Source organism: Lissotriton vulgaris, unplaced genomic scaffold, assembly GCF_964263255.1.
Source record: "Lissotriton vulgaris unplaced genomic scaffold, aLisVul1.2 SCAFFOLD_1098, whole genome shotgun sequence".
Lineage (NCBI taxonomy): Eukaryota > Metazoa > Chordata > Amphibia > Caudata > Salamandridae > Lissotriton > Lissotriton vulgaris.
Genome location: NW_028248515.1, coordinates 541,183 through 560,984, shown reverse-complemented (window position 1 = coordinate 560,984; position 19,802 = coordinate 541,183). Strand labels below are relative to the sequence as shown.

General features: G+C 40.8%; 1 protein-coding gene across 2 annotated transcripts in view; it reads right to left on the bottom strand.

Moving 5' to 3' along the window:
- Positions 1 to 12,295: 12,295 nt before the first annotated feature.
- The window catches only part of LOC147664086 (chondroitin sulfate synthase 1), a 51,154-nt gene continuing 43,647 nt past the window's right edge, over positions 12,296 to 19,802 (bottom strand). For both annotated transcript variants that reach the window (XM_086949996.1, XM_086949997.1), the window contains exon 3: positions 12,296 to 17,445. In XM_086949996.1, coding sequence (XP_086806122.1) covers positions 15,853 to 17,445 — 1,593 coding nt within the window. In that variant the 3' untranslated portion in view covers positions 12,296 to 15,852. The remainder of the gene's footprint in view (positions 17,446 to 19,802) is intronic.

The following is a 19,802-nucleotide window of genomic DNA, read 5'->3' as shown; positions in this document are numbered from 1 at the left end:
GTACAGGTATAGAGTTTGCAACATTAAAGAAAAGGACTATGGCATCTTTGTAATAAAATTGGGCATTGGAAACGCGAGTGACAGGCTTGAGCAAGATAGAATGAATGTCAAATCAAGCACAGGAAGGAAATTCGATCCAAATACAAAACACACCTGTCCAATAAATGAAAGTGCCCATGCAGAAACAGATTCCAAGAATGCCAGTTCCACAAGCCCCTATGGTTCAACAGAACATGGGTAACACAAACACTAATTTTAACTAGATGCCCAGAGCAAACAGAAATGCACAACAGACTCCTAATTAGAATGCATATCAGCAATTCGCTATGATTTGCAATGAGGATTTTTTATAAAAATTTGGGACAATGACGTTGCCTAAGGGGAGGCAAATTGTGTGCTTGGGAAGTCTTAGGGTAGACCAGACTGGACCATTTGCAGGGAAAGTGAATGGCCACCAAGTGTTGTTTCTCATTGACACTGGTACTACCTGTTCCACTTTTGGAACAGCGGAAGTCCCAAATCTACTCCTCTAAGACAAGAAGATCCAAATTGTAGGAGTCAAACAATCAAGTTACAAATCCTATTTCGAGCAGTGTCTGAAAAGATAGGGTCATTCAAAGAGCATCATCAGATTCTCTAGACTATGCAAAGACTGTTGTAGATAAAGCGCGATTCAAGTTCTGTAAACTTGCTAAAACACGATTTATTGTGCTAGTTCAATTGCACAATACACTGTAATCCTCAAGGAATTGAGCTTCAGACATCAGATAAGGTCATAGAATTTACACTGAAATAAAATGTGGTAGACATTTACCCGTTGAAAACCATAGAAGAGCTGCCCCAGATGTAAAAGACCGCTAATCCAGAAGTGTGGGATTTTACAGGAAAGGACATCTGACTAATTAAAGGTGTAGAACCAGTCCGGTTCACAGTGAAATCCAATTCAATATTTCCAAGAACTCCACATTGTCACCTGACCCCAGAGATAGTAGCAGGAACATTATTAATTAACAGGCTACAAAAAGGGATTTTGAGAGAAATAATCTGGAGTCCATGCAACTCACAGATGAGATTACAGAAACCAAATGGGAAATTAAGAATAGTGCAGGATTTAAGGAAAATGAACAAAATTGTAATCCCATGTCCTGTGGTATGGTCCAACCATACTATACCAGATTCCATGCACAGCACACTGTTGTGGACCTTTGTCAAGGTTTTTTTTCAATTCCATTACATGAAGACAGCCAGTTTCTGTTTTCATGCCACCATTGGAGGTGGGGGTGCCTCAGGGTTCCATCCTGAGCCCCACCCTTTTTAACATCTATATGGCCCCTCTGGCGGAGTCGTTTGGTGCCCAGATCGTATCCTACGCTGATGACACCCAGCTCCTTTTTACCTGCACTAAGTGCTCTGACTTTGACGGTATGCTGATCAGAGACTGTTAGGGAGCGGTCTTTGACTGGTTTTATACAGCACAGTCTGAAATGCAACTCCGATAAATCGGAACTGCTTTTCTTTGGTTGCTCTCCTGATCCGAGGTGGAAGGCCTGGTGGCCGCCCGACATGTACCCTCCGGCAGACGCCTCTTCCAAGGCGAAGAATCTCGGTTTCCAGATTGATGATGGCCTTTCCTTTGGGCCTCAGATTCGCGAGCTCACAGGGAAATGCTTTGGCATTTTGAAAATGCTAAGGAAATTCCTCCCGATCCTGTCCCTGGAGCATAGAAAGACTACTGTACAGGCCTTGATCGGCTCACGCCTAGATTATGCGAATGTGCTCTACTTGGGATTGCCAAAATTCATTCTCGCGCGCCTACAGCTGGTGCAGAACTCCGCTGCACGGGCCATCTATGGCCTTCATCGAAGAGTGAGTGCATCGGAGTTGCTTAAAATGCTTCACTGGCTCCCTGTCACAAGACGCATTACTTTTAAAGCTCTGACTCTTGCCTTTAAGGCGCTTCATCTTGCAGGGGCCAGATACATCAGGAGGCGCCTAGCCTTTTATCAGCCCTATAGATCTCGGCGATCGTCGTCCCTTGCCATGGCTTCTGTTCCTTCCATCAGGCAGGCTAGAATTGGAGGCCGCTCTTTTCAATACTCGGGTCTTTGCTAAAGCGCCAGGACACTCCTTGGAGTAGCCGTGCGCTATAAAAGAGCCGCACTAACATAACATATGTGTTTCGAGAGAGAGTTTGGCATGGTGCAGAGTCCCTCAATATTCAACTAGATGCTTAAGATGAATCTGGAGTCATAACAAATGTCTTGGTCTTCAGTTCTTGACCAATACATTGATGACTACTTGTGACATCAGATATAATAGAAGGCTGTAAAACAAGAGATAATTGCCATTTTGAATCACCTTGCTAAATAATGGACATAAGGTGTGCCAGAGTAAATTGCAATACTGTGAATAAACAACCAATACCTTGGAGCTACTTTAGACAGTGGTTACCCAACTTCTCCTTGGTGGCAAAGCCTTTGCTAAGGCAGACTCAAAGAGATGTGCCTGATCTGCTTCCACAGGAAAACAAATGAATGTAAATCTTTCCTAGAGGAAAGAAAATATCTGTTGTGCCCCAGCACTAGGAATGCTAAATTATATATAGGTTTTGTTTTGCAAGGAGAGGGAGGACTGTGCTCTCTCAGTGCTTACTCAGATGCAGAGTGAGGCAAGGAGTCCCATGACAAACTTTTCTATAAACCTTGACCCTGTATCTGAAGGGCTGTCTGAAATCAGTTTGCTGCTGTAAGCCTCAGCTGGGAGAGGGTTGAAAGCACAGTGATGGTACATCATTTAATGGTCATGGTGACTCTCTCAGTGGAGATCTTGCTTACAAGAACGGATACCCACTGCAAAACCAACTCAAAGTTAACCAGATATGAACAACAAATTCTGGCTTTCGATAATGTTCATTTGAAAAGTTGTCCGAATTTGAATCCCAGTACACTGATGCTCCTTCAAAACTGAACAAATGAAAGTTATTGGGGGCATTCCAACTCACCAACAAGATTGCTGTAGTTAAGTTTGCAGCTCACTGAAGTGACAATGGATATTTCACAGTTGGCAACAGATATGCTGATGAAGTAACTCGTTATTGTACCATAGCGGCCTGCAAATTTAACGGAACATTCCTAGGTGAATCTCAAGGAGATGCTGTCTTTGATGTTGCGGTCATTAACAGACATGTGAAATACTCAAAAGTTTGAAGGAAAATGTTACAGAGTAAGAACAGCAGAGTTGGATCAGAGCAGGATGTGGAAAGAATGCAAATTACATTTAGATTTCAGAAGACGGGAGACAAAAGTTACCAGTTTGTTACCACACATGACACAATACTTTCATGGCCCTACTCCTTTAGGGACGGATGCTATGGTTAGGTCATTCAGACATAACTTGTTTAACCTCAGATTCAGGATGCTGGCAAAAAATCTAGGTCACTGCTGTGTGATTTTTCAACAGGTTAATGTAGGAAAATGACCACCAGTCCCTGAGTCACATAGGGAGATCCGGCGGTCCTTTTAACAGGATGCAAAGGCTTTCATGGAGATGCCCGTTGGTAATCGGCTAAGATTTGTCCTGGCTATAGTGTGCATTTTCTCCCAATGGCTGGAAGCCTATCCAACACGGAGGAATGAGTTTCATTGGGGCTAAATTGCTATTAAGAAAACTAGTCCCGCTGTACAGAATGTAGTTTCTCTCGAGTCAGATTGAAGAACTCACTTCAACAATGAGATCCTCAAGAAGTTGTGTGCAGCATTACAAGTTGAACAGAAGTTGCATTGCACTCATCGACCGCAAACATCTGGAACTGTGGAGCAGCTGAACTGGACCATGAAGTCTTGACTAGCAAAAGTCTGTGCTCTACTTCACTGAAATGGCCTAAAGCTTTGCCTTTGTTGTGGATGAGTCTTCGAAGTACACCTGAAAGGAACACTCAGTTAGCCCATGAGATTTTGATGGGAAGAGCAATAAGACTGACAGCTGTACCCGCAAATGCACTTGTGAACATACCAGATGATCTGGTACTAGAGTAATGCAAAGAGTTAGCTGATGTGGTGCATTATGTTGACAGGTTGAAGCGGTCACTGAATGCGCATCAAGACCGGTGCCATGATTTGAACCAAGGGGACTGGGTACTCCACGACGCATGTGAGAAAGTTCTATTCGGAGCCAAGATGGAAAGGCACCCACCAGGTGATCCTAATCACCAATACAGCTGTCAAGTTCTCTGGAGTGCCAAACTGGGTAAAGGCTTCACATATCCACAGTGCAGGAGATCCATACGAAGAAATAGTGTTATATGAACCAGAACCTAGAGCACTGCTAAACGTACCACTCCATTTGGCACAGCAACAAGCAAGAAGGGGTGAATAACTGCAGAGGTGAAGAAAATCAGTTTCCTAATAGAGTGGCACTGGAGCCCAGGCGGAAAAAGGAGAAGCAAGCAATGCAGTATAAGTGACAGTCAAGATACTTCCAGAACAACAGGAAGATCCAGGTGAAAGCCCAGCAATCTATCAAGATCGGAGAACTCTCAGTGCTGAATGACCGAGAGTCTATGAGAGTAAGAAGCTCAAATAAAGTGATAATTGGATCAATACGACACACCATCAGTGGAATGCCTGAATCAAGTAGTGTAGGTGACACGGAAAGAAATCAGGAGCTAGGAGATGCAAAAGAACAGACTTATTACATGTGCGAAAGTATTGAACGTCCCAAATTCAGATTTGTGTGACTGGAACAGAGACTTGCCTGAACCACATTGAGGAGGTTTGATTTCAAAATTTTGAAAAGAAAACTCACTTGTTGATAAACTTATTGATCAAACTGCACAAACAGACTGAAAGTGGATTTGAGAAAGTTGCTATGAAGGGAAGAATATTACCTAGGGTGAAGGCTGCAGTAGAAGAGTAGGGTTAATATTTTAGAAGAAAACTGAGTAGGGTTAAAGAAGACTATACAAAGAGGGTTGTAGACAAAGTCACAAGAAACTAACTGAATAGCAAAACAAAGAAAAAGACTAGAAACTGCTTGTAAAATAGTCACCAGCTTGCTACTACAAACATCATTTAAAAGATCTTTGGATAAGCATGTACATTCTAACCAGAACTAGGTGCAAGATTACTGAAGGAATTATATTTTTAGCAATGGTATTAGTGGTAATAGAATTATTATTGGTTGTATATTTTCACACCTAACAAGCAGAATTCTGTAATTTCATTCTTTAACATGACACTTTAATATGATGTAGAGGAGGAGGAATTGAAAACCTCATTTGCGGATTACCTGAAAGAATATTCAGCTAACATTTAGTCTAAGCTAATGCAAAAGTATACACCTGCAATGAATAAAGATTGTTGTGAGTGCGCATTTGCCTTCTTCGGCTGATGAATGAATGGGATGGTATGTCACCTCTTCATCATGCAATTACATGTATTATAGGGCCTAGTTTATAGGCAGCAACATTTTTATTCAAACTATGCCATGATTCTTTCAAAAGTACCTTTGAAGAAGAGCATGAATATTACCCACAAGCGAAAGAAATTGAGACACTGCTTGGCATCATTTTAGTCAATACCTTCCAATTAACACTGTTAAGGCATACGAAAATGTTTAACCAGCTTGATGAAACCATTCGAGAAGACATTTATCAAGATGTTAGAAGAGAGAAGATCGTACATTGCACACGGTAAGAATCCAAGTGAGGAGGTTTTATAGGATGCATGAAAAGGAAAGAAGAGTCTTTAGAAAGAAGACTGAATTAAAATCAACCCCTTCGCTGCTAGGCCTCACCCAGTCCCCCCATGCAGGGCTTTTTTGGCTATTTGGGGTAGTTCATGCTTAGGCCCCTGTAACTTTTTGACCACATATGGTATCCACTGCAAATTTGCCTCCTTTTTTTCCCAACATCATGGGGATTCTAAAGGTACCCAGGGTTTGTGGATTCCCCTGGAGGGGACCCAGAAATTAGCCAAAATACAGCAACATTTTGTTTTTTGGGGAAAATGTGAAAAAAGGGCTACTGATGAAAGCGTTTTTTTCCTTGCAAATGGTATCAAAAAAGAAGTTGTGGTGCTGAAATCACCTTCTTTCCAGCTTTCAGGGACAAGCAGACTTGTCAGAAAACAAAAATGTTTCACACAGTGTTGGCATTTTTCTGGGACATTGCCTATTTTTGCTATTTTTTGTGCTTTCAACCATTTTCCAGTTAATGGTAGAAATGGGTATGAAAGCAATAATGGATCCTGGAAAGCTATACATTTTGGAAACAGACAACATTCTGAAGTCAGCAAGGGGTCATTTGTGTAGATACTTAAAGGTTTCTTTATAGAAACAAATAGGTAAATCTAGCAGAAATTGAAAATTAGTTGAAAAAACAACCTTTTGTGTCAACGTTTTCACCTGTAACTTCTTTTAATTATGACAGCTCTTTGAAAGCAATATACCGTTACATCCGATGGACCTTACTGGTTGTGGGATATATAGGTCTTGTAGGGTCACCAAGAACCAGACTATCCCATAGCCAAAAGCGGAGCAGCAACTTGCAATGTTTTTTTTATTATGTACCGGGTATATAGCAATTATTCTGGGAAAATGTATATATGGAAAAATCGGTATGAAAGACACCTTTGTATTTCGGAAATGGGAACAAAATATAGAGGTTAGACAGTAGATATTTGCACATTTCCGAAATTGGGAATACTCGTATTAGCATGAGAATTATCGAACATTTTTCTAAATTACTTCTTTTTTACACATTGTCTTTCATTTAGAAGGCAGAAATGCATCGAAAGTCAATAGGTAGTAACAGTTGCTTTGTAAATCTGAATTACCTCAAGGTTTCCAGATAAAAATGGTACCTCACTTGTGTGGGTAGGCATAGTGCCCATGACAGGAAACGGCTCACAATTCCACTGTTAAAAATTACTTTTTCTTTTCATGAATGCATGGTGTCAAAAGACGAACAGGAAAATTGCTGCTGCCAAATGTTGTATATATGCTGCATTTAACTTCCAAATGTGAACATGTGTATGCGATCTGAATGTAACTAAAATTGCTGTTTTGGTAAAAATGAAAATAAAGTTTAAAAAAAATAAAAAAAAGATTTTTTGCAAAGTACCTAGCTGTAGGTTTTGAACCCCAGCTCAGCGGGTACCTAGGGAAACGTAGCAAACCTATACATTTTTGAAAACACACCCAGGGGAATCTGTTACTCAGAATACCTTGCAAACCTAAAAAAATTGTCCAAAACACAACTTTTCCTCACATTTCTGTGGTGGAAAGTTCTGGAATCTGCGTGGATCCACAAATTTCCACCTACCCCACGTTCCCCAAAGTCTTGAGAGAAAAACTGTACCTCACTTGTGTGGGTAGGCCTACTGCGCTCGACAGGAAACTGCGCAAAACGCAACGTGGACACACCACAATTTCACAGTGAAAAATTACCCTTTTTTGCCAAAGTGCCTAGCTGTAGTTTTTGAACCCTAGTTCTAGGGAAACCTAGCAAACCTATGCATTTTTGAAAACTAGACACCCAGGGAAATTCAGGATGGGGTGACTTGACTGCCTCTCACCAGGTTCCGTTACTTAGAATCCCTTGCAAACCTAAAGAATTGTCCAAAAAAAAACACAATTTCCTCACATTTCTGTGGTGGAAAGTTCTGGAATCTGTGTGGATCCACAAATTTCCACTCACCCCGCGTTCCCCAAATTCTTCCGAGAAAATTGGTACCTCACTTGCATGGGTGGTTCAAGGACCCATGACAGGCAAGGGTCCAAAACCAATTGAGGCGACTTCAAAATTACCTATCACAAACCACCCTGGTTTTGCAAGGGGGGGTCCACAAACCACCCTGGTTTTGCAAGGGGAGGTCCAATGAGTTTTTGGCCCTGGGCTCGGCGACCATCTAGGAAAACCTATCAAACCCACACATTATTGAAAACTAGACACCCGGGGGAGTCCAGCAAGGTATGGCTTGCCTGGGTCCCCCAACGTTTTCCGACCCACAATCCCCTGCAAACCTCAAATTTAGATGAAAAAAAAAAATCACTTTTTTTGCGTGGGATCACCGTGCCGGCACAAACGTCCTACCACTCAGCGTTCTCCAGAGTAAAATGATACCTCACTTGTGTGGGTGGGCCAAAGGCCAGAGACTAGGAAGAGCCCAAAACATAGGGATTTAGAGTATAGCACATAGAGTTCTAAGCGCTAAATGTTTTAGAATATACGTTTTTAGCCAGTTCTGCTTCGGACACAAAACAGCAAAAAACACAGTTGATGGACAGAATGGAGAACAATGTCATACATTCACCCTAGTACAAGGATCTGGGCCTAAATCCATTGTTTTTTTGCACTCCACACCACCCTGGGTTAGACACTGGCTATATGCAAATCAGCTCTGACCCTGTGCCTCATGGGAACAGTCCAGTCCGAACTACCAAGCCATGTCTTTCCCAGACCGGAATCAAGCATCCAAGGACCGGTTTCTGGCTATCAGCCTTCATCAGCCTGGATAGCTTGACTCCAGTGGTGTGGAGAGCCTGGGACTCACGTCACACAGTTGATGGACAGAATGTAAAACAATGTCATACATTCACCCAAGTACAAGGATCTGGGCCTAAATCCATTGTTTTTTTGTACTCCATAGCCAGAAACCAGTCCTTGGATGCTTGATTCCGGTCTGGGAAAGACATGGCTGGGGTGAATGTATGACATTGTTCTACATTCTGTCCATCAACTGTGTTTTTTGCAATCTGACACAAAACAGGCATTCCAATGCCCACACCCCAATTAAAATTTGCCCCAAAAAAACCCTGGCATCTAGTGGGCTTTTCGTACCCCCCCCAGGGACAGATTGAGGGCAAGATGGCTGTAATTTTTACAGGGGAGAGGAGGCACGGGCAAGGAACCATATCAGGGATTTATTTACTTATTATAATTTGGGGTAGGAGTTGACATGCCAATGCCCCCACCCCAATTAAAATTTGCCCCAAAAAATCCCTGGCGTCTAGTGGGTTTTTTGCCCTGGGGGGGGTGACAGATTGGGGCTAATGGCCCCTTCTGCCCCCCAGAAGGGGCAGAAAGACTGTAGCTTTGCAGCACAGGGTGGGGCACCCATATTAAGCAGCCCCTACCCCAAATAATAATAAAGAAATCCCTGGTATCTAGTGGGCTTTCTGCCCCCCTGGGAGGAAGAAAGACTGTAATTTTGCAGCCGGGGGTGGCGGCAGCATGCCCGTTTTGGGCAGCCCCCACCCCTATTAAATATGCCCAAGAAAATTCCCTGGTGTCTAATGGGCTTTCTGCCCTCGGGGGATGGGGGGAGCAGATAGGGGCCTCCTGCCCCCATCTACCCCCAGGGGCGGCAGAAAGACTAATCATGCCCAAATATGTATGGGGGGAGCAAATGCCCTTGCCCAAGGGCACGCTCCCCCCACCCTGGTGCGCTAGTGGGTGGATCCCTGCTTGGGGATTGCCCTCCTGGGGCGACCCCCAAGCAGGGATCCACTAGGGGAGATTATCCCCTTTCCAACTATACCTCCCCTGAGTTTCTACGTGCTCAGTGGGCTGAGGTAGCCCCCTGAGCACGTAGAAACTGAAACGAGCCTCTTGGCTCGTTTCGGTTTGACTGAAATGACGTCAGCACAACATGCGCGACGATCGTCATTTCAGGAAAACCAAGGGGGTTGGGGGTGGCCTCGGGAGCTGGGGAAGCTCTTCCCCAGCTCCCGAGGCTTTAGGGGGTAAAAAAGAAATCCCAGAGGGATTTCCGGTGCTGTGTGCCATGACTGATAGGAGCAGTCGTGCGCACACCAGCACTGTTGCGCTCGATGGCTCCAGGCCATCGTCTGCATAGAAGGGGTTAAGACGAAACAAGAAACACAAAAAGAACAATTCGTATTTTTAATGGCAAATTTCTAAATAGAAAAATATATGTAGGGAAAAGTGTCTGAACATACATTTGAGTTATCAGAAGGCTATGGTGGATTTTACAAGGTGAATAACCAGCAATACCAGGAGTTGATTTGATCAGTGGGCAAGATGCCTATTTCAAATTACTAGCCGACTGGGCCGGTGTTTGCTATTTAGGACTATTGTATCACATAAATAAAAGGTTTTAACAAGGACACATTAGAAGTATAAGTGATGTAATACAATTGGTGAGAGCTATATTAGGAGCTATTATAACAGGTATGGGAGTGTCTCTGAATAAGGAGAAAATGTCAAAGCTTTCAACAGTAGTATATAAGCTTGCAACCATTACATCTGGAGTTTTATTAGTCACAAACTCTTGACAATGTAAGATTTTAAAGTCAGAACATTGTTGCACCTTCATACCAGATGAGTAGGAAAATCAAAGAGAACGCAAAGGACATTTCAGACATCAAACTTGACCTGGGACCAATAGAGCCACTAGTAGAATAAGCTACTCACAGGGAGTTTCTGCAATGGGCAATTAGATTGCAACTGCAGGAGGAGGAACCCTCAAAGCCATATTAGTACCTGTATTAATAGTGGTTTGTTTCCTGACTTCACTAGGAGTATACACAGCTATTAAAATGTTGCTGCAAAAGAGAAGAAATAGATAAAGAAACAGGCAAATAAAGCATTTAGTGAAAACATTAACAAACAATACAACACTGAAGGAGAGAGAGAAAACTTAAAACAAAAAGAAGAGATTCACCGGCAAGCGAGTGCGAACTAGGAGATAAATCTTTGAAGGTTTTGATGGTCGTAAACCATCAAAGAGGGGCGCTTGATAGAGCATTTTTAGTTAACAATAAAACACAAATTAATGCAATTCACGTGTAGGCCTAAAACAAGAATCCAAATTTTAAAATGTCAAATGGGAGCACTAGGCTTCCATAGCAAGGCGTGGGTAGTTAGAAAAGCATGTTTTTCTTTTTCGTTATTATCGACCTTAGGTCCACATTTCTAGTGATGTGAAGACGTAAAAAGTTCAATGATAAATGTGCTAAACTAACAGTCCAAAAGAGAAAGGTAGTGTTTTACTTTCCCATAAATAGACGTCACATAGAATACAATAGTGTGCGGAATAATATAGTTAAAATTTACTTAAATGTTTCTTCATAGACAAGATTTGTAAATTGGAATATCTGGGAAAGTGATTGTTTAATGTATAGAATCACACGCCTATCCGTGAACTGTTTTGCATAGAGGAAGACTGGTGAGAACACAACCACGACTTTTACAAAGATGACAGAAATGTTGGGCGAACAACCTTAATAATCTGCAAGTCTTTGTTTCAAGACAACATAGACGGTAGAAGCTTACCCTTCCCAAGAAGACATTGTGATCCTATACGCTGAAAAGGCTGTAGTACTGCAACAATTGTATTAGTTACAGATCTCGAAATGTTATAATACTGCGTGTTCCTAGACGAGGCAACTTCCCAGGGGCTTCTTTCCTGCAGCTACACAGCCATTCAAACTCTCTGCACTCTGAAGTTCTTTGAGCAGACTTTTCTAAGATCTTTATTGAGCTATTTGCTGAGACTCATTTATTATTCCCTTTGCTAGAACATATGCTTTACCTCCAAGATCCCACTGCTTTATATGGAACGTGCTTTGTGCCATATGTTCTGTATTGTATTAAATAAATAACTGATGCTTAAGAAAGAAATACTTATTAAAAGATTGAATAAAACCATTCAGTCTCACATAAAATTATCGTCAACTCTTAAATGGATTATTTAAATGTGGTGAGAAATTTGATTGTTCATTTGCAGCTTCTGATTACTTCTTACCGGTGTCAAAGATCCAGAACCTTTGGCCCAGTTAACAGCCGGGATTTTGTTTTTCAGGTATGCTGAAATACACTTCCTGAAGCGTAAACCACATATTTACAGAGCCCCTGCTCTCCTACATGTGCTACACTACATCATTGCGCATTACCAGTCGAGTTCTCCAGCACAGAACTCCTCTAGTCATTGTTCAATCGAATCTTCATGTATTTTTGAATTTCTATTTGACAGCCTTGCCCCTTTAATGACCCTGGTGTTGTGTATTACAGTATGTACAGGCAGTGTAAAATTCAGAAATACCGAACATAGGGATGGAAATTATCCTGAAAATCTAGCCTGGTTCCCGTCCCTCTTTGTACTCAAGCTCCATCACATTTTCTTATACACCAAAGAAAAAAGGATTTATCAATTTCTTCATTACTGAAACTCGCCACACAACTTTCTTTATACTTGTTGGATTTGACCACTTGCAGAAAGTCACTTTCAGTTACTGCACCCATTCCAGAATTTGAGGAAACACCAAACAGCCATTTTCTTTCGATTGGAATTATTTTAATTACATTTTCAATGTGCAAGGAAAACAAGGTACTCTTCAACGGACTTTTCACAGCACTTCATGTGTTATAAATTAAACCAATAATTTAAATAGGCATTATGCCGGTTTGTTCCTTGTGCTCCAAAACACCCACTGCCACAAACAAGAACAAAAATATGTAAACCGAACACTAAAACGTACAGTGACATTATTATCAGGAAATGAACAATCATAAAAAATGTTTTGACAATTTGTATGCCATATATAGGCTAGAATAACTAACATATTATACATTACTCACATTACAATTAAGGCTTCTGGGTTGCAGTAAAAAAAAAAAAAAAAAAAAAACGAACAAGAAAACTACCCCAAAAATACCTTCTTCGTCTTGTAAATATTATAAAAAATACTTTGTGTGCTTGTGTGTGAGGGTGGGGATGTGGCTTACACATGCCCCTGTACAAGGGATTTGTTCAGTCAAAAATAAAGGATTTGTGTAGTAGTGTTGAAAAAGAATATAATAAACACTGTATATACACTACAGAGGCATGAGGATTTGTCCTTTTTGTGGAATTAAAACAATTGGAGTGTAATACCAAAACAAATTGCAAAAAAAACTTGAATTGGCACTTTGGTAAAAAAAAAAAAAAAAAAAAAAAAAAAAAAAAACCACTGAATATCTGTACGGGGAATCAATAGAGTATCTCACAAAGAAATACACACAGTCTCAAACAATTGAAGGAACAATTCACTACCACTTGACCTTTCAGTTTTTTTTCCCCACTTTTGGCGATTTTGTGGAGGTTGAAAATTATCTTTTTAAAAGGTCAATGCTACTGACTGTAGACTACAGGGTACGAAACGCTTAGCAAAGCGTAGGGCTTCCAGTATACATATTTGAGTAATCTAAATTACTGTCTCAAATTTATTTTAAGATAAGTAACACCACTTTAGAGTCAACTTAATTTCAGGAAAAAAAACACCATTCAATAAGGTAGCATCCAGAGATCAGATGGAAGTTTTTTTTTTTTTAAAGTAGATTTTTAGTGTTGGTGCCTAACAAAGCAAAACATCACATCAAAAGTACTGTGTTACATGAGGACAACTGAGCTTCAAAAGAATATTGGAATGGACATCTCTTTGTAGTATCTTAAAATGGCCACGCTTACTATGGTTTTAATTTAAAAAGGGACAGAAAATGCAACTTGCATTGCCATGTTAAGGTCTCAAAGTTGAATCAGTGAAATATTGGTGTAGCATAACTCCAGAAGGGTCTTTCTTACACTGAAAATGAAAAGCCGGCATCAATGCATGCAGAGACTCATGCAGCACTACGGTTTTCAAAACAAATGGGTTCATTGTACTGGTGTATAATGAATTTATTAAGTGGCTTAAAACTTGCAGAAATATATACTTGGCAAATGCTGCAAGAATAATAATCACAGATGCACTGTAAAAAGTACATTTTGAGAAGGGATAAAATGTGATTTTTCCTACATATTTTGATTACTTTGGAGAAATATGTGCTTTTGAAAGCAATTGTAATGAATTTAACAGATTCCCAGTTGGATTTTCATATACCAGTTTGACATTTTAAAGTAACGGTTAGGTTTTCCAGAGAGTGATGTTTAGAATTAAAATATTTTAAAAACCTGGGGGTGGATAAACTGCCACAGCAGGGCATCCCAGATAAAAACCAAAAAGTAGTTCAAGACTGTCTCTACAGAAAAAAGTTTAAACAACCAGTTTCACACGACTTGTGGTGGTGGCACTCCAGCAAGGGTTACAAAGATCAAACCCCAATCGAAAGCCTCCTTGTTTAGCGGCAAACTCATCATTACTAGTACATACTAACAGTTTACAGTACACCTGCATTGGAGCAGTTAAAGTGAAAAGAACATTTACTGGAGATTCCTTTGAACTGGAGGGAGAAGTATTTATGAATACCAGCACTCAATGTAGCAAAGACTGACAATCCATGGTAGAAGGTGGCAACCACTGAAGATAACGTGTCATCTGTAAACTAATGGTCATACATTTGGTGATATTCACTTTTAAAAGAGGAACACTAGCCAAATTCATCCAGAGTTATTCAAAACAATGACTCTTGCATCTACTAAAGCAACTTACAAAGGGTCCAAGAAATTAGTCATGGAGCAACAGGCAATATACATTTTATGTGGCCGAGTGTTACAACATAGGGCTTTGGATACAATCTTGATGTACTCCCTACTCTGGAAGTTCGTTCCTGATTGGTAGTAATGTTTGGCAGATGAAAAATACAATAGCCGTTTAACAAAACCGCCGATATTAACTTATGACACCACAGTTTAAATTGCTGTAGGTTTGCAACTGTAAGGAAAAAAACAGGCAGTATTCCTTTACACCTGGAAGACACTTTCTGGATGCTGGAGGTGCCAAAACAGTGATATACAAGGTTGAGGGCCCTGCAGCTAATGCATGTGCTACTCAACAATTGGTAGAGGTCGATGGCAGTGCATGGGTTTAGGTTTTTTTGTTATGTTGTGTGCAGGAAAGTACAACAGGTGCACCTCCACCCACTTTCACTGTGGTTGTTCATGTTGTCTAATCCTTCCACATACCAAACAATGGTGGTGTAGGGGGGTTGTTGGGGCAAGTACAAAACACAATTGGTTTGAGATTTGCAGTGTTAATGCAGTAATATGCTCCTTTAAGCTCCCAGGAGATGATAGTTTATCTTATGTGGAGGTAGGTGTTTTGGAGGCTCAAAAAAGCTAACAGGAGTGTGGATGTTGTTCAGGAGATGAATGATGTAGGGCAGGATACAGAGCGCATCAGTCTCTGGGGAAGGAGAAGTAGCTGTTCATCCGAGGAAGAAAAAAGTTGCTGTTGAGCTCCAAGATAACATGGCAAAGAACCGCACCTAAACCATCATGGCCAAAGCTATGCCCCAAAAAAATATGGCGCACGGTCTTCTTCAAGCAAATTTAGGCAGTTCGCCTCCAACCTTTCCGGTCACTGTAAAACACTGCCACTGCAAACTTCAACCTAAGCAAAAGGACAGAAAAAGATCGGACAAGTGTGTGGGAATGTGTTTATGGACTTCTGTGTGCGGGTGGGGTCAAGAATAGGACTCTATAAATCTGTGGATTTTCAATTTTTAAACAGAGAACATTGTGCCTACGCAACAATCACAAACCTGAAAAACGTTTAAAGATGTACCTAAACACATTTAAATAAATGGAGATCGGCATAATCCCACCTTGAAACATAGGTCCTAGAAGGTCCAATACCAGAATGGAACCATCTCTATACACGTCATGCACCCAAGTCTGTAAAAAATAGGTTTCTAAAATATATCTTCAGATGGTATTTGAAAAATGAACTTTTTCATAAAAAACATTTAAAAAATAAATTAGATAAAAAAAGTTTCCAGCGATATTACAGGGTATTACTGTCCTCACAGAGTCATTTATATTATGTTTTGTCCTCACAGAGTCATATTTTTCTATTGCTTTTGGTAAAGCTCAGAACTTCTCGTTCCATTATCAGCTATGTTGAATAAATTCATTAGGCTGTCCTTGCAGAGTCATTGGTATTCATGTTTTTGGTAAAGCTGGGATCATTTTTTTCCAACCATATTTCAGCCAACTGTTGAGTAGATCCATAAGTGGAAGCTTTGGACCCTAAGCACATTTTATATTGTTTTGGATCAAGATTGGGATCACAAAAAACAGGATGGTGAACATGGACCACACCTACTTCTTGACTCCTAAAGGTCTTTAAGCCAGCTTGCACAACCTTGTTGAAAAGATCCACATCCTCTAGCCCCCAGCCTTGGATAGAGACGTCAAATCCCCCTGCACGAACCAAATCTCCCTTATAAACACAGGTTATGCCAAAACCATAGTTCCTCCACAATCCTGTTTTCTGGGTGAAAGCGTAATGATTATCACTAGGAACTTTTCCAGCATAAACAATTTTTGGATCATATTGACTGAAGATGATTGGGAAATAGATCTGTTCACCAAAAACCGCATTTGCTCTGCATCGCTGAAGGAACTCCGTTGAAAACACCAGGTCAACATCACAAAAGAAAAGCAAAGAGTCATTTTTAAACTGAGATGACCCAACTTCAAGTGCCAAAGCTCGTGAAAACTCCCCAGAAACTGGCAAAATCTGCATATCAGCCTTTGGATACTTAACACGATAATCTCTCATTAATTCAACTTGTTTAGTCTTGTCAGGATTAGAGTCAGAGTTGAAAAGTAAAATTACTAATTTAACATTCTGATTTGGAATGAGGCAGGTCTTCTCAAAATTGGCCATGAACCGTGCAAACATGTCAAATCTTCCAGAGAGTGGAACCAGGATATTCACCTTCCTTTCTTTTGGCTCTCTGTGCTCAACATTTGATGAAGTAAGCTGAAATGGTACAAACATCTTTAGAGAACTGGAGAGGAATGACAGGGAACCTGAATCTCGGTTAATTTTGCTGGCCAAATCTATGGCATCGATTTCTGTGTGCTCAAGAAACTGGATCTTGCTGAAGGTCTGCTGCAAGTAGGCATGTCTCCGAACAGGAACAGTCATTTTTTTTCCCTTGTGCTTTTTGTAGAGTAGTAGCAAGTCAAGAACATACTCTGCTCCATACATGGGGTTTACCCGACGGTAGCCATACTGTATTTCCTTGAAATCAATAATGCGACCCCTAGTCTTAGCATTTGCATTGATCATTTCCATAACCTGCATTACAATATCATCAAGTGCTTCGTGCTGAGAGGAATCCATCCCTCTTCTTGGAGGTTGTCCATCAGCAGCAGAATAAAGGTATTTTCCAGTGAGAAACTCCCATTCAAGGACTTCCTCCCGCTGGTGTGGCTGAAATCTCATAAAAGATGGCGGAACCCCTAACTGAAGGTCATCCTTGTGCACTTCTGCATTACTATATCTGCTCATCAGTACTATTTCTCTGTGAAGTTGAATTGTACGATGGCGCAAGTCTGCAATTTTTTGACTTAGCATGTAGCTATGAAGCCTATATTGATATGGGGGGTTCTTATTTGGATGCAAAGTTATAGCTCGATGGATTTTGCTGTTATGAAGGTCTCGGATGTAGCCCTTTTTGTTCTGTTCATAATTTTCATAAAACAGTTGCTGCATCTGTAGAGAAAACAACAACAAGTTAAGAAACCATTCAAAACATGAGGCAATCTTCAAAAAACATTTACAATGGACTGCACTAAGTAACAAAAAATTTCGAATGGAGAAACTGCAAAGACGTGCAACAGTTATCAAATTCTAGGGCATATTTGGTGAGAATTATTAATAAGCTGAGGGCTTTAAAAAGCACAATTTTTGGTGTAAAGAATAGTAGTCACTTGAATGGACTAAAATGAGTCCTAACGAGTTCTATGAGGTTTGAGGGAAGGAACGAGGTAGTCTTGGCATGTGAGGAAAGTGGGTGGGGATAGCCTCTGAACATTTAACTCATAGCATAGCAATGGAGCGACTGGATACTCTGCCATCAATGCTGGCACGTACTCTGGTGCTTCCTAAATATTTTATCATATCAACAAGTTCATAGCCAAACCACTAAACACACACTCGTATTAATTTAATAGCATAAATGGATTATAAAAATGAGATCGGGATGGCTATCATATTGAAACGGCAACATATGGAATAATAGGTATTTAAAAAGCATGTGCACAAGAACTAAGTCACTCATCAGTAGAAGGTAAAGACATGTTCTAGATATGAATACAGTGTTTTTATTAGTGGTTTTAACTGCTAGATAATTTGTCTGTATTTAATTTATTTAGAAGGTTTGCATTAATCATTTTCTGGGTTAAGTTTTTATTTTGAAATGTTGTAAAGAGCTATGTGTAACCTTGCAGCTACATAAGGGCACTAGTTTAGAACCGAGCAATGAATATCGGGCGTCGTAGGAAGTTTAAGAGTCCAGTCAGTCAATAGAAGGCTCCAATCCAGTACTCTCTTTTTTATTTGCAACTCCTAAGTTCTGTTACAGGTGATGCGGAATAGGTCTGTTCGGAATCTCTTCCTGATGTGCACCTAGTTTAATTTATAACTTGGGTTTGGACTTTTTTGACCAGTGGACTGCAAGGGTCTTCACTCCATGTTTGAGGTTTTAAGGCTCTTTGGAAGATCTGAGGACCTGTAGAACATCAGGCCCTGTGAGGATCAGTGGTGTCGCTTGCCAGTATCCAAAAATATTCATAGCTCCTGCTCAAGTAAACTTGGAGAACAGTGCACAAAACCTTCAAGTTAATTCTGTCCCCTGCCAGTGCCGATTAAGCGCATTCTGAACATGTCGGATGGGAAAAGATTAGATTCCTTTGGGTATAAAGTTCTTATTAATGCAATGAACAATGCATTAAAGGATCCCAAAAAAATATAAATAAGGATGGTTATGCTTGATTTCTAGAAGATTGAGAGCCGACCGTTCAGTTCATGTCCTTATGAAATTATGCCAACGCTTGTGCTTGGGAATGAGGTCTAATACTTGGTGTGACAAAATAACTATCGAGTAATTGTCCTTGAAAGGGTGTAAATTACAAATTTGTTTTGTATGGTCAAACTACTGCACGTAAAATAATACGCTTCCTAGCAATATCAGGATTACAGTTTTTTTTAATGCTAGAATCGCATACACTGCTCTGAGGAGAAGGACCTTTGTATATGTTTGGTCTTACTTTTTTTGCAGAAATTCAAAGTATTTTAAAGTTTTGTCTGTCATGAGATTTCGATTAATATATTGGAATGAGGTGCTTTACAACAAATTAGGATTCAAAAAAGGGGGTGGTGATGAACAGAGTGTCTGAATTAAGCAGACCACTCTTATCCAGTCCAAAGATCAGGGCTTGATCCATCACCGTTATTTAGCTCACTGCACCATCCCAGCTCAGAACTTGGCTATATGCAAATGAGTCTGTCCCTGGCCCAGTGCATCATGGGAACAGGGCAGACCAAACTACCAAGCCAATTTTTCACCGGAAAGGAGACAAGCTTCCGGGGACCGGTTTCTGGCATTTCAGCCGTCGTCGGCCCGGCTTGCTTGAATCCTGATGGTGCAGTGAGCTGGTTTCCTTCCCAGTGAAAGAATTGGCTTGGTAGTTTGGTTTGCCCTGTTCCCATCATGCACTGGGACAGGGACAGACTAATTTGCATATAGCCAGGTTCTGAGCTGGGATGGTGCAGTGAGCTAAAAAACGGTGATGGATCTAGCCCTGATCTCTTGACTGGGTGAGAGTATTCTGCTTCATTCAGAGACTCGGTCCATCACCACCCCTTGTTTAATTACAACAAATTAGAACATTGGAAGCTCCATTGAAAACAATGGAGTAGCTCTGGGCTTATAATGGCTGGTAAAAGCCCGGAGCTCCAACATTCCAATGCTTCTTTGTAGCTGTAAACAAAGGCTTCAGGGAGCCTGAGGGGATTTCAATCCCCTCGCGCTCCCTAAAACCTTTGTTTAGTTTGTTAGAACATTCTGC